General features: G+C 40.0%; 1 protein-coding gene across 1 annotated transcript in view; it reads left to right on the top strand.

Annotated features, from left to right (window-relative positions):
- Positions 1-15,299, top strand: part of LOC113169604 (rho GTPase-activating protein 26) — a 58,620-nt gene that overhangs the window by 13,006 nt on the left and 30,315 nt on the right. The window contains exons 2-3 of the mRNA XM_026371158.1: positions 13,221-13,316; positions 14,986-15,047. Coding sequence (XP_026226943.1) covers positions 13,221-13,316; positions 14,986-15,047 — 158 coding nt within the window. The remainder of the gene's footprint in view (positions 1-13,220; positions 13,317-14,985; positions 15,048-15,299) is intronic.

Here is a 15,299-nt window from a genome sequence, read left to right as displayed (position 1 = left end):
GTTACTGTCGTTTGGATGCATTGTAACTTTGTTTTGTCTATTACTCTTTGTAATATCTGAGTACTAAAATCTTTTATGCAGTTTTTTTATTTGACGCCAGGGCTGATTTTACTTGTATAGGCAAATGTGATAATGTAATATCGTGGTAAACCTTTACTGTAAGAAGTAACATCTTCATGCAGCTTGAAAACTCCACTTTAAAAACAAAATCGTTTGTAAAATTGAAGATGTCACATTGAAAAATGTTTAGTGAAAATCAAACGCAGGCTGCAGGGATGCTCTAGAGGATCATATGGTGATAAAAGCAATTTTTTCTGGCGAGGAATGGAAACACCAAAACCACAATAATGTAAATCTCATTTGTCTTGCTGCAGGTTCTACAAAGTCAGTTTTCCATGCACAGACCAGCACTTGTTAGCCTCTTAAAGCAGCTAAAACTGATTTACTTTATCCTCACTCTGCTTTCTGCTCTTTGGCACATATGTTTCATATTTATGCAGTGGTTTAATATTATATGCCTCACTTGTACCCATAACGTCAGAATTTGTGATTCAGCTTAGTTACAGTATCCAACTTTTGCACATTAACATGTCTGTGAATTGATCTATGAGCCTATGCATGTGCACAACCCCTGTAAGTAAACCTATTTACTGCCTTAATACAAAATGCTGTACATGGTTTTCAAAACCAAATCCCATGTGAGTGCATAGGACGGTGCCTTTTAATTTGTCCTGCTCTTTGTTGAACCTTCAACCCATCCTCTCTTGTGTCCCTTACATCTTAGTGTATCTCTGTGTCACTGTAGCATTGGAGGAAGGACTTCAATTGTCAAACCACTGAACAGCAGCCACTCGGCTGCCGTTCCCAAAGCTGCAGTGATCCATCCTGATCCATCCTAAGAGAGGCACAGAGAGAAAAGTGAAAGAGAGAGAGAGAGAGAGAGGCTACACTCGGAGGACAGAACATGTCTTTATATGCTATTTGTTCACACTGTAAGAGCCAATGAACAGAAAATGAGATTATGGGAGTGTGTATGAGGTTGGATACTAATAAAGCGTGTGTTGGTGCCTCTACTCTTGGCAGTGGGGAGTGTTCGAGGACTGTTTGCTTCTGTAATAAATCAGATATATAGATGTTTTTAAGACCAGCTTAGCAGTAATGATTTGATTACCAGTAATGTAAAGTGCTGCAGCCTACTGTAGAAAAGTTACTGTAGAAGTCGTATGAACTCTGGACTCCAACATGTTAATGCTGTATTACTCCATTATGCTGTGACTTGGCTTTTCCTAGCCTCACAGCAGCTTTCCCCAGGCTGTAGCAGGTGTCAGAGACAGCTTGCTCACACATGCATGCGTACGCACCGCAGCATGAACATATGCGCACACACACACACACACACTTGCCCTATTAGTTTACCTTGTAGCTATGATCACACTAAATTCTGCATATTTGCTCTTTACACCCTGGTTTGTCGTCTTGCTGATATACAGATTAAGTGCTGAGTGGGTCAAATTTATCACTTCAGGTTCAGTGAATTAATAGGATTGCCCTGATAACCTGGTAATGTCTTGATAGGGAGTGAATGGGAGAATGAAGGATTATTGGGGATAGAAGCTGAGAGAAGAGGGGAGGGAGATTACAGCTTGGAGGCTTGGCTGGTCTGCATGGGACGTGGCTTGCTAAAGGGTGATGTTTCATTGCAGGCGATGGTGAAGTGTGGTTGGGGGTTGGTGGGAACGGCTTTGAAGCTCATTCATGGAGTCAGAAGAATATTCATTTAAATTCATATTTCCCTGCTTCTATGCAGGGGGAGTAAGAAGGAGGGAGGAATGCACATGTAAGAGAGCTGTAGGTTAGCATCCAGAGAGAGATTAAAGAGCAGCAGATTATGTTTGAAGCTGGATATCCCCGATGCCTCCAGCAAAATCTCCAGCGGCACAACACATAAAAGGCAGCCATGTGTGAGGAGGGGGGGCAGCGTTGTTAGGCTGGCTGGCAAATGTCAGATGGCATTGGACACACAACAAGTTGACTTCTCTGTATCTGCTTAGGGGTTAGCTGCTCCCTGGCACAAGTTAAAGCCATGTGGTGGCCCTTTAGACCGAGTCTGAAAATAAAATGGCATCATACTGGTTGTTGTTGTTGTTGTTGTTGTTGTTGTTGTTTTTTGTTTTTTGTCAAAGCAAAATTTATTTGAAGTCTGTGTCCGCTTAGTGAGGTACAGCAGACCCAGGTTTAGTCTTTTAATTCTGTTGCAAGTATTAATAACTGGTAGGTTTGTAAATTATGCTTAGAGATGTTGGGCATGGTAGTTGTTGGTGTTTTTTTATAAAAAATAAAAATGTCAGCGTGATAAAGATGAGAATGTATTAGTTTGTTCAGTACCGACTGTTTTATTTGTTCCATATGATACATAAATAAATTCTCTACCACTACAGAAATACATAAAATATTTCCAGCCTTATAATAAAACGATGTTTCCATGATGGCGTGTGGGTTTAGTTTTTCTCTGGAAAATAGTCGGGACAGAGAACCTATTTCCTCTTCCTGTTCTTGTTTGGCACTTCCTGTTTCAAACTTTGCAGAGGTATGTCAGACAAAGTAGGGAGGGGGGCCACTGTAAGTCTGGGAGTACTGTTAGTGCTGCTTGAACGGTCAAAGTGCTAAGTTAAAAATATTTGTAATTTTTTTTAATTCACTGAACAATTTTCTCTATAAAATGTTAGGAAGTTGGGAAAATTCCCTTTATTGTTCTAAATCTAAATTAAGAAACTGGTTTATTCTGCAACAAACATCATGAATGTTGAGCAGTTGTCTGTCGATCAAGTAGTCGATTTACTGACCAATAGAAACTAAAAATATAACGTCTATGACGCTCAAGTGTGGCACTTTTTTTGACGAAGCAATCAGTTTAATCGTGGTGTTAAATTAATATTTGAGGTGTGTGTGTGTGTGTGTGTGTGTGTGTGTGTGCGTGTGTGTGCATGTTCTCAGAAATTAACTATATGTAAGGTGCAAGCCATCAGGTGACCAGTGGGTGCAGTATAATATAATCTCAGCTTCACCTTTTGTCTGTGTTGCTGTAAGAAGAGAAACTGCTTTGAGCCGTCTTTGAATCACATCTTTGAGAATCAGCAGAACAGTGATGTTGCTGTTGTCATAATCCCTGATGTGATCTCAACAGTAACCCACAATCTCCCTGAGTGTCAGATTGTGCAAAAACGGATCCTGTTTTCAGTCGAGGATGATTAGGCCTCAGTCTTCCCACTAGTGGACAACCTTTAAATCCTCCAGACATAAACAAAGTATGTAAGAAATATGTAAACAATGATGTAATGTCATGATGCAGCCTTTTTCCCTGCATATGCATCACTATAAAGTACGTTCCTGCCCTTCTTATGTTCAGCTACTGATTTCCTCATACTTCATAATGTATGTAGCCTTCAGAGCTGCACATTCAAGTTTAATGGCCACTGGCTAGATTGCAAATTCCTCAGTTCACTACCAGTTATTACAATTTTACAAGCCATTATATTTTGCAAATCCCTTCCAATGATTTACCTGACTCAGCTTAACAGTTTAGTATTATTCAAACTCATGCATATGATTCCAAACATCAGACATTTTCATACACAAGACATGCAGGTGTATAATCTGTTTCCCATATTTGCTTTTTTGTCTTTGTTGGCTTCTGTTATAATCTTTTCCTCCATCTGTCTCATAAGAGTTGATGGAATGAGGTCAGGGAGGATTTCAGCCAATCCCGTTAGAGACTTCTAATTTATTTCCTGGTTAATGTCTCACAGAGTCCGTGCTTAGAGCTGCTGTCCTCTGTCATCTTAGACGGTGAAGATTGTGCGAATGCCAAACATCTTCGATGCAGTCAGCACTGGCACTAAGACGGCATGCTGGCAGATAATTCACTGGCATTTTATCTAAGCATTCTGCTGTAAGTGGGGTTGGCATTCGTAGCAGGCTTGTTGCCACGCTGTAGAGCTGGATACTAATGTGTTTAGGTCTGGCATGGTGATATGTAGGAGCTGTAATAGTTGTAATAAATTCCACTCATTTAGAGCCTGTCAATTCTGCCTCAAAAATACGACAATGCCTGCTTTTTTTGGCTTTTCAATGGCTGCTAGGCAGCGACCAACTCCAACAGCACTCTCCAAATCCAACAATTTGAGTTGTATAATGGCATTTTTTAGCAACTTAATTGTGTGATTGCACTTTTTTAAAGTCTGATACGACTTGTTCATCAACATAAAATGATGCTGGCAAACATCAGGCAGTTAGTTTACTTCTCAGTACGAAAGTGCACAACTTCAGTTTTGCAGCTTTAACAAAACCAGCAGTAAACTGACTTTATTGATGTCACAGTTTTGCTCGCAGAGAGTTGCAGGCAGTGTTTTGCTTTATGTTGCTGGAACAGAGATCAGGTTTGTGTCTGGCATAGGGGAGGAAGTGGACAAAGGCTATTTGGAGACTGGTACTAATCTGGTTAGTGTGGTTTCCACCCTCTTTCTTTTCCCTTTCTCCTATCGCCACACTCCCGCCATGCTCGTCTGCTCCATCATGTGCCAAATAGGACTTTAAACTGCAGCTTAGATGTTGCACAGTTTTGGGGAAAATGGCTTTGAAATGATTTGAGTATATTTTTTTCCTTGTGTGTAGTAATAGTCTGTGAGAAGCCAAAGTAAGAGCCAGACTTAAGCAGTTGAATTGTTTAGAAGGTTTTTTTGGGGGCAAATCAGTCGAAAATGTGTGTGTGAAAAGAGCTGCATTGTTGCTTTAATATAATTTATTCACAACCTCTTGACATAATGACAAAGAAGTAATGTGTTTTCCACTGTTTGTGTTGGAATGGCATTTAGTTTGTCTTGTACCAGCGATGACCTCAAGTGGGACAACAGAGTCTCCAGGCAGCTCAGAACAACTACAACAAGCCACAACCTACTCTGTCATCTTTTGTCTCTTGTTCCCTTGGATATTTTCTCACCTTGTTTGTGAGGCGCCTTGTTTATTCCCTCCTCTGTCAGCGTGTTTTGCTCTGTCACTTTATCTCCCTTTGTGTGTTTCTATATCACTGTGTTCTCTCTCAGCTCTGTGTAAAGAAAAAGCCGTCATATATTCTTTTATATTTCCTGTTTTAAACAGGACACAAGGGCTCAGAGTTAGATGGGTCATGGTTTTAATGCCAGTGCTGTTATGACTTGTTTGGGGGGAGTTAATGTCAGTTAGGTCATCAGAATAAATATTTTCTTTAGCAGTTCTGTTGCCGTCCGTGTCATAAAAGAACATAAATCTTCAGTTTGATTGACAAATGAGAAACTAAAAGTAATAACTGGCAGCTCAAAAGCTCAAGAAAGCTGCTGATTTGTCATATAAATAACAACTTCAGCTCTTTCAGGACACTGAGGGGCTGTAATGGTTGGAGATTAAGAAGTTGAGTTTAACATTTGTTTGTAATACATCCAGTACAGTACAGCAGACTGCTGCCAAAAACTGCCATTAATAATTATCATTACGAATCTGTATAATCTTTTTTTAATTAACTGTGCTTTATTCGTAGAAATTATCACATACTTAAGTTCCCGGAGCCTGTTTTTGTAATATCTTTGTATTTCAGTCCAAAGGTCCCAAAGTTTTCTATTAACAGTGGTAGAAAACAAAGAAAAACAACAAATCGTCACATTCGAGAAGCTTGAAGTAGCTCATTTACTGAGCACAATAAGTAGATGTCATAATGTCTGCAACTGATTATCAAACATAACTCCTTTATTTTCCAGTTTACAGGAAACGTTCGAGTCGATAAGTGATAAGTGAAAGTGGGAACTAAAATCACTACAGAGTAGATCATAATAGTTTCTCCCCTTAAACGATTCAAAAGATGAACTGATAAATGAAACCGTAAATAATTTGAGTTAATTTCCTCTTTTCCACAGCGATAGGCTCTATAACAGCATCATGAATACAGCTCTAAAGCAAAGAAAGTGGGGACACATGAATACTTGTGGCATCTGTGCTCTCCTCACTTCACAAGAATGTTATAAAATTGGCTGAAAACTTGGTGTTTTCCTTTAAATTACGAGTTTGGTTTTAGCCAGAGCTGGGCACTGCTGGCTCTCTGTCCTCCACTCAGGTTCCAAGTGAGATTGTCCCACATTCCTGCTGTGGATTTTTCCAGCGGCAGCCGGCGGTCCGCAGGATGATTTCACCCCACATAAGCTCTTTTTAAAAACGAGAAAGGAAAACCTCCTGGTTGTCTGTGTTCGCTGTGTCAGCAACAGGCGTGGCAGTGCCAAAATGAGAGAGAGGGAGCGAGAGAGAGGGGTTGAAAGAGGGTTACAGGGTGAGCAAGTGAGGCAGAGAGGCCGGGGAAGTTGGAGAAGCTTGTAGAGACTAAACAGAAAAGCAAGCAAAGTGAAAGACAACAAAGGATAAAAGTGAAAACAAAAAAACGGTGAACTTCCTGCTCCTCGTGCTGCCCTGACCTCTGTTGCCAAGATACGATAACTATGGGCCTGGAACAAGAGGAGAGAAAACGTTAAAGCCTCAATGATGGACGATGTTTCTCTCCAACAGTCAGAGCTACAATGAGAATTTCCAACTATTAGACTTGATTATATAGTGAGTAATACAGTTTTATCTACTGAAACCGGAAAATGTTTCATTAGAATCAGAGCGGAACGATTAACGGGGTAATATATTAGTCCAATTTATTTATTACATTTACATTTATTACATTTTTGATTAGAATTTGTCTGTTTCTAAAGTGTAATAAACTCCACGTGAATCAATTGCATCAAGGATTTTTATTTCATTTATTTAACAATTAATTTTTATTTAAACTAACATACATCACTAAAACATGAAGTACATCATTAGTCTGGACAGTCGAGCTGTAGTTAATTCAAAAGACAGGAAGGCCACAACAGACATGGTCATTAAAGGTAGTTTATAATATTAAATCATAGAGGCTTATTTTTCCTGAATGCCTCATCACTAAAATATGTTTTATTCCTCTTCCTCTCTTAGAGCTGTATTCAGCTCACTTCCCTCCTTCCCTTCATTAAACTATATGACTTTCTTCCCCTTGCGTCTCCCAGTTTCCCCTGTCTCTTCCTGTCCCCTCTTCTCCATTTGACTCTCAGTTCATTTGAGTTGGGACTCCGTGTGTGTGTCATTGTTGAATTCTTTTTTGTTCCCAGGCTTTATTTAGCCATTGTTAATCACTTCGTTGGCCTCTGACCGCCATTCAGCTCGTTTCTGATGAGTGCGACTGCTATTACAAGGCAAAGAAAAGCCACTTTAGACTAACAGTGCTTTGGTGTTACATCTTTAAATTCTTTGGGATTCCTTTCTGGGATAGGCAGTTTGACACATTCAACAGGAATGAAGATGCAAGTGGGGTGTGTGCACTGTCTCTGCATGTGTGTTGTTTTTAGATTGTTTAGCTTGATGGAAGATTGGATGTACTGTAACGGAAAATGAGAAGGTTCTGACTGCTCTCGGCTAATTACAGTGAACGTTTACGCTACACACACACGGACTTGTCCCCTCAGTCGCTGCTCTGACACATTCAGATGTGATGAAAGCCAAAAAAAGATAAACAAAGGGAGTGTGTGTGTGTGTGTGTCTCTTTGTCAACACCAGTGCTGTGTCATGTGTTGGCCCATGTTTGCTTTTATAAGTGCTTCCAAATGTGGGCTAGCGAGTGCCCCTGTAAGTTAGTGTGTGTGTGTGTGTGTGTGTGTGTGTGTGTGTGTGTGTGTGTGTGTGTGTGTGTGTGTGTGTGTGTGTGTGTGTGTGTGTGTGTGTGTGTGTGACTCTCATATGTGAGAGTTCGATAACAGCATGGTGGCATTTCTGGTCCACGGAGCTGCTGCTGGCGAACATACAGAGGTTTTCCTTCACATCATTATTTCAGTAAATCTAAAAACAAATGTTTGTAATCAGTTCATGTAGAAACCTCCTGTATTGTACACGTGTCGTGGGATCGATGCTTTGAGCTTTCTCCAAATTAAAGTTGTAAACAGAACAAACATAAATCTGAGTTTTTATTTAATCCAGTTTGCATAAACAAATTAAATAACATCATATACATGAACCTGGAGAACTAAGAGCTGAGCAGCTAGTTTAGTTGTTTCACGGTTTAAAAAAGTGGAAACGTATTTTGAACCAGTGTCAAATTTAAGTGCTAAATTGTAGTTTTAATATTACCTCATTTCCTCCTTCATTGCCTTCTGTGGTTAGACATGTTTCAAAATAAAAATGACAGCTAATGGCAGGCGTTGAGGACCCTAGGCTTGCAGTTAAACCACCAGCAGGGTTATTTATACAAGTGGCTGTAATTAGTGTATAATTGAGAAACTGCATGGGTGTGTGTGTGTGCGTTTTAATGTTTTGTCTGATCATGCTAATCTTTTCGGTGTCTTAAATCACATTGATCCAGACTGGAGGTGGTTGTGAATGCATGTTTCCACTGCATGTGTGCAAGTACAGTATGTGTAAAGAGTCAGTCACGACCCCACAGTTTGTCCAGGCATCTTGGCAGCAGCTTGTCCTGATGACACATGTACTGTACAAGCAGCCACATTAACCCTTGGAAGGTGATGAGATAAAATATAATGCAGAGCTGCTTTCTCTCTTTCTCTCTCTATGATAAATCCCTCACTCTGATTCTCGATCTCTGAGGTGACGTTATTGCTGTTGCGTCCAACACAAACTTGCACAGCGCTGAAATGATGTTGGATGTGATTTCTCTTGTGCCATAACCAAACCTTAAAGCTGACTCTCTTGCACTCACAAGTCAACTGTAACATTAACAACGTTCAGATCAACATGAATTCTAGCAATTGAAGAGACTACATTTTTATTCCACTATGATTAATAATTATTCTTTTACTTAATTTAAGCTTCTGCAGATAGTGGTGATCTTTTTAGTGGGTTGTATTTGTATTTGTTACCTCAGTCATCCATCTATGCCTCACTAACCTGCTCGGCCTCCCATTAAACTGACTAAGCAGTATGGACGAAACAAGGGTGATCTTTGACCCCGGCTTCTGTCCATCCTGCACTCACCATGGCAACGCTTGAAAGAAGCCATCTCCGCTTCCTCGCCTTTTCACTCTCTCACACGTTCCCTGCTGCTGTGACTTGTTGTTCCTGTGAAACAAGTGTTTCCTCTCTGCTAAATGTCAAACTGACCTTGTTGTGCTCTGTCCAATGCTCAGGGTTTTTATTTTTATTTTTTATTTGTATTTTTACAAGGGTTATTTTGTGTTTCTGTCAAGATGAAGAGATCAGGAAACTGTGTGGTACAAGAAAGCGACACATTTGGCAAAGGGAGAGTTAGGAGGCTGACAGATATGGTGGTCGGTTTTACAGGAGTCCACAAATTCCTCTTCTTACTCGGCTGCTGGGTCATGTAAAGAATTAGATGAGGAGACTGAAATCTGTCTTTGTCTCCACAGATGAATCTGTGTCTGTCTGTGCGTGTGTGTGTGTTTTTCCCCACTTGATGAATAGGGTTTCTATTCACGTGCTTGTGGAACAAAGCTACTGTACAATTCAAGCTACTGCTGGATATCCTGTTGATATCACACAGGCCCATTCTTTTCACTGTGTATGTGTGTGTTTGTGAGTTAATACACACAACAGGCCGTTGTACAGTGCTGCTACATGGTTGTGGTTAATTACAGATTCCTTTTGGTGTGTAGTTTAGTGTTGTGTGTGTTTTTCGCATTTGTGAGCATGATGCCTGATTCCAGCAGCATCCAGACTAGTACACCAGTATTACTACACAAACCCTCTAAATTCCTACATGTTGTATTAGTGCCTGTTTGATCCCGGTGTTAAAGCTGACCGTGCAGACATCCATGTTTAATAAGTTTAGTGGCTCATTTTCCTGTGACTATCACTGGAAACGGCATGATCATGGCTCTTGTACATAGTTTATAGTGATTAATTGATGCGTCTTATGTGTAGAAGACTGAAAGACCTTGTGTGTTTCTTTCAAATACACTTCACTAAAATGGGGGTGGTAATGTCTGAGTGCTTGTTTCTTCTTACCAATGTTACTACATTCCCAGATCTCAGTAGTGTAGTTTAGTGAGGACAATCCTGTCCTTATGTTTATTTGTGTGTGTGTGTGTGTTTCTCCTTTGTTTCGTGTCATGGGCTCAGAAAGACTTGGAAAGGAGAAATATTCTTGCAAAAGTGTGATAGAACAGGCCGATTGTGAACAGCATGACTTATTTTTAGCTGTCACTGTCCTTCCTGCCTCAACATGCACACAAACACTTAACAGCAGTGACAGCAGAGCATCAGCTCTGCATCGTGCAGGCGGAACCCCTGAACAATGCAAGGTTGATCTTTAATGACATTAACAACCAACCTGCACTGCACTGTTAAAGCTGGGTTGTCTTCATGTTTGCACGTGTGCATGCAAATGAATATAGAGTAGACTTACTGTACTGTGTACAGTAATTATCCAGACGCTGTTACAAATTACCAGTGCCACTGGTTGTTGCAGGTCAGATACCACACTAAACTTTGTGCCATCTTAATACAGTGAAGAGAAATTGAATTTATTTTGTTATGTTCAGTGTGTTTGTTTCTCTGAATAATTGACTGACCTCACTGTCAGCAGTTTTTGTACTGATGTTAGAAATTACTGACAGATTTACACTCCCAAGACTTTGCATGATTTGGAGTAACTTGGCAGTAAAAATCCTAAACATCTGGAAAACCTCAGCAAACGAAATGTCCAGGGCTAAATACCACTAGGTGTAAGTTAAGTCATTTTTGACAAACTGCTCTTTAACATTTTAAAATGGTTGCGTCCTGAGAAACGAACCTTAAATATATATTTTTAAACTTGTGAATCACAGCATTGAAGAAGCTACCATACATGGTAAGCCGTCGCTGCTCGCTCCATCTTTAAGTAAATATTACACGTCGTCTCTGGACAATGTACTTATTGTGGCATCTTTTTTTATGATTTGTAGTAATTTATTTGTGTTGGCGAGATCTTCTAGAGTTCTATCAGCCAATAATGTGGTTTGAATTTGAAAACTCAGTTTGAGTGAGCTGCATGTGTACAGAAATCTGAACACTGTGTGTGTTTGCTTGTGTCGAAGTATGTTGCTTTTGCCAGCATGTATTGAGGACTTTGTGTTGGGTGTGATATGACATGCATGATGTAATTGCGTATACAAGCCAGAAAAAAATTCATATGTTACCTCATCACATGATTTGCCAAAATGCACAGTGAGACGTGGGCCAAGGCCAAGTAAGCTAAACAGAAACGCATTCTTGTTTGTTTTTTTCAGCACTGTATTGAGTGATACACCCTAAAGTCATTGTTTCCAAAGCAGGATAAAGTCATATGTCAGTTGTCAGAGACAAACAGTGCAGTTGCTGGTGTTATGTATACACATCAACATCATCGAATTCAAGAATTTATTGTTTAATTAGAGCAACACTATCAAATAACTGACAAATGATGATAAGGTATGATAATTTCAGCACAGACCTGTAATTAAGTCGTTTGTACTGTATATCTACAAGCCTTTCAAATATTGCTGACTTAAGTAATTGAATTAAATACTTAAAATAAGAATATATATTTATTAAGCTACATTATTAGAAAGAAATATAATTAAATGTAAACTAAAACCTTTAAGACGGGCCGATTCTGAAACCTCTGTTTAAAAGTTTAGCTCACTTTGCACATTCATGATGTGACCATTCATCTACTGTACAAGTCTATTAATACAATCTACATTGATGGCAGTGAGCTGCTTTTCAGTCCGGTGGACAGAATGGAAGCGCTGTTGTCCATTTTCAGCTCGGCCTATTCTCTATGTAGCTCATTACATGTGTTTTTATTTCTTTTTGTTTTGCCCTTTGACTTTGCTCTGGTTGTCATTTTATTATAATGTGTCACAGAAGTAATGGACCTGAATGCATTTTTTTTTTACTGGACACTGGTGCTTTTAAACCACAGTTTATCCTTCAAGGTTGGAGTGTGGTTTCATTTTGGTCGTACATTAGTTATTTTGACGCTGCGAAGCCTCTGTGACTCACTGCTAACTGACATCCTACTATGCTTGTGTGTGTGTGTGTGTGTTTCTGGCAGCACATGCAGAAGCAACCAGGCCTGCATCTCATTTCTTCGACTGGCAAGCTACAGCAGTTCTTTCCGAACGTGTGTGTGTGCACGCAGATACACACATGTGGCACTGTGGTATTTATATGAACATGGCCAGTTACGCTCTGTCTGTCTTCTCTCTCTGTGTGTTCACTGTCCTTTTCCTGACACACATCTGTCTTTCCATGAGACTATTGATCTCTCGTTCTCTGCATCCTTGTCTGGATTTAATTACAACTCATCTATAGTTTCCAAAACACTGCTGAAATGCACGTTTGCTTGTGTATGCTCTGTCCTGTCTTGAAAAATGAACGTTCTCTGCTGGGGTTGACTACAACACAGTCCTCAACAATGTTCCTATAACTCCAGTAGTGTGTCTCAGTGTTAAGATCATGCAGTTACTTGGTTGTGGTGTGTTCCTCCTCTCCTTATCTGTAGTTTCTAACAAACTGTGCCCTGCCCTCTATCATTCTTCTATTTTACGTCAGTCATGTGTAGGCTGCTGACCCTAGCCAACCCAGCAATGGGAAGTATTGTAGTAGAGGTGACCCTGCCTTGAGTTTAGATGGACAGAAAGCCAAACCTTCTGTGAGTGCCTGTCTCCTAGGAGCTCTCAGCACCTCCTGTAATATTTGAGAGGCATCCATCTGTCCGAAGACTTCACCGCCTCGCTTGGCTGGTGTGACTGAAATTTATTGGAACTTTTTGCACATGCAGACACACGAGCTACACCCATTTAGGAGCTGACGACCTTCATCACTAATGCCACTGGGGATGCACTTGCACTATCCACCTGTCTACATTTAAGCACTTTCCTCTCATTTTCTGCATGAGAAGTGTAATTGGTATGAATAATGATAATCTATTACATAGTTGTAGTCCAAATCTAAAAGTACAGATGCAGTGTTTTAGAGTTTATGGTTAAATCATTATGAACTCCCACAGAATAAGGTCCAGTAAACATGAAATATGGCTTTTGCTATGCACAATGTCTCAAAAGTGTCCTCACTGGTAAAATAAAACATCAGTAAACCAAACTCTTTTTCTTTCCTCTGCTTTCTCGCAGGTCTGTCAACGGCCAAGAGGAAGTTTGCTGACTCTCTCAATGACTTTAAGTTCCAGTGCATTGGAGACGCCGAGACCGATGATGAGATCTGCATAGGTGAGCTTGCTGATATGAAATCCAATACATTGACTTTACCGTCAGAGGAGAGCTCGCAAATGGACAATAGACAATGCTGTGTCACTTGGAGTCCCTGAAATAGAGAAGGCCTAGAAACACTGATGTAAAGACAATCGAGTCTCAAATGATGCATCTGCTTTGAATCTGTTCTGTATTTGTTCCGAGTATCCAAGCTAAATGAAAATTGTATGAATCATCATTTTCACTGCCAGGCTATTCTCTGACATTTGCTATAAATTCAAATACTGTCATTTTTCCCTATTATTAGATTTTCTGTGATCTTCCTGTTGCCTATGATAGTTTATAGATCAGAATTCAACGTTCTTTCATCCAAATGTAATTTCATTTCCATGATGGAGTCATTAAGGCATGATAACAGTTGGAAATGATCTTTTTATTAGATTTGGCTGGAATACCGAGGTGGAGCCAGCTAAACTGTGCCCGACCACTCTTTTCATAATTAAAACATTATAAAGTATTCTACATGAAGTGGGATCTTTTATAGCTCCTACCCTCTTAATGCTGTTGTATTCTACATATCATCAGTCGCTGCTCTCTGACCAGCCTGACCAGAAACATCCTGCTAACCTAAACCTAACACATATTGATGTGTATGATTCTTGATGAACTCCTAGAAACCTTTCAATGCTCATTTTTGTCCAAACAACCTGCTATGAAACATGCTGCAGCCACCACGCCCTCGACTGCCCGGCTCTGTCTGTGCAGGCTGCTACTCTTCACTGGCCTGACCCACCCATCACTGTTGTTTAACTATCTTTCCTGAACAGCTTGCTGCTCAAACTGGGCTGCACCAGTTTTATGACACTGTCGTGTCAAATGTTAATATATTCTATGTGGAACAATGATCAAACTGCATCATATCGGTTTAAAAGAAACTATTGGTTATTTATTAGCATTGTGAAAATCTGTTTACTGTTACTTTTACTGTTTAAGTGCAAATTCTCATTGTAATTTCACTTTTTTTTTTTATTGTGTAATGAATCAAGAACATGATTGAGCTGAAAGATTAGACTAAAATTCATGAGCTGTGCAGTTTTTAATGCATTCCTTACATGGTCCTGAGGCTCCACTCTTTTATAGTTGGATCAAACTTCCCAGTCTGATGAACAGCAGAGTGTGTGTTCTGGAAGGAATAAACTTGGGTTCAACTATCCTATTTGCATGCATGTGTGCTTTTCTTTTTGCATGTTATATACATGCTTAGCATGTTATGTGCAATCCCTGTGTCTGAACACTGAAGTGTGTGGGTGTGTGAAGTGTCATACAGGGACAGAGGCAATTGAAGTGGAAACTCTGACCCAAAACAATGAAACTGTGCCTCACATGCCAGCAACTGAGGAAACGAGCACTGAGATGTGCTCGCTTTGGAAGCAGCATGCAAGCTAATGCTCTGAAGTGTGGTTTTGTTTTTAGTTGATTACTCTGCTGTGTCATGACTTTAAAAGAATTTGTAACACGTCCAAGAACAGAAACAAAGCACCTTCACCACCGCTCCATCATGCCAACCTCCTTCAAACTCTGTTACTGTTCGCCTTTGCTTGTGTGTCGCTCACCATTACTTTTTCTAAACCACTAACTTTGTTTCTTTCCGTCTTTATTTCCAATTTTCTTTTTTCTGTGTCCTTAGCCAAGTCTCTTCAGGAGTTTGCAGCAGTCCTACAGAACCTGGAGGATGAGAGGACACGGATGGTGAGTGGCCTTACAGCTGTGTAGGAGATATTACAATGTAGATGGCTGATGGGAGGGAACTGGTAGGAACTGGTTTTTACACTTAAACCTTGTTATTTGGAAGTTGAGTCATAGCAACTGGACTTGTTAGTTCAAAGGAACTAATCAAGAACAACCAAATTTTTCTGAGGATCTATTGGCTGAGTAGTGAAATGTTTGTAGGTAATAAGACGGAAGACGAACCTTTACTGACGAAGCACAATATTCTGCAAA

The sequence above is a fragment of the Anabas testudineus genome, chromosome 14 (genome assembly GCF_900324465.2).
Source record: "Anabas testudineus chromosome 14, fAnaTes1.2, whole genome shotgun sequence".
In the NCBI taxonomy this organism is placed as follows: Eukaryota; Metazoa; Chordata; class Actinopteri; order Anabantiformes; family Anabantidae; genus Anabas; species Anabas testudineus.
Note: the sequence above shows the minus strand (reverse complement) of the source record. Positions and strands in the feature narration are given on the sequence as shown.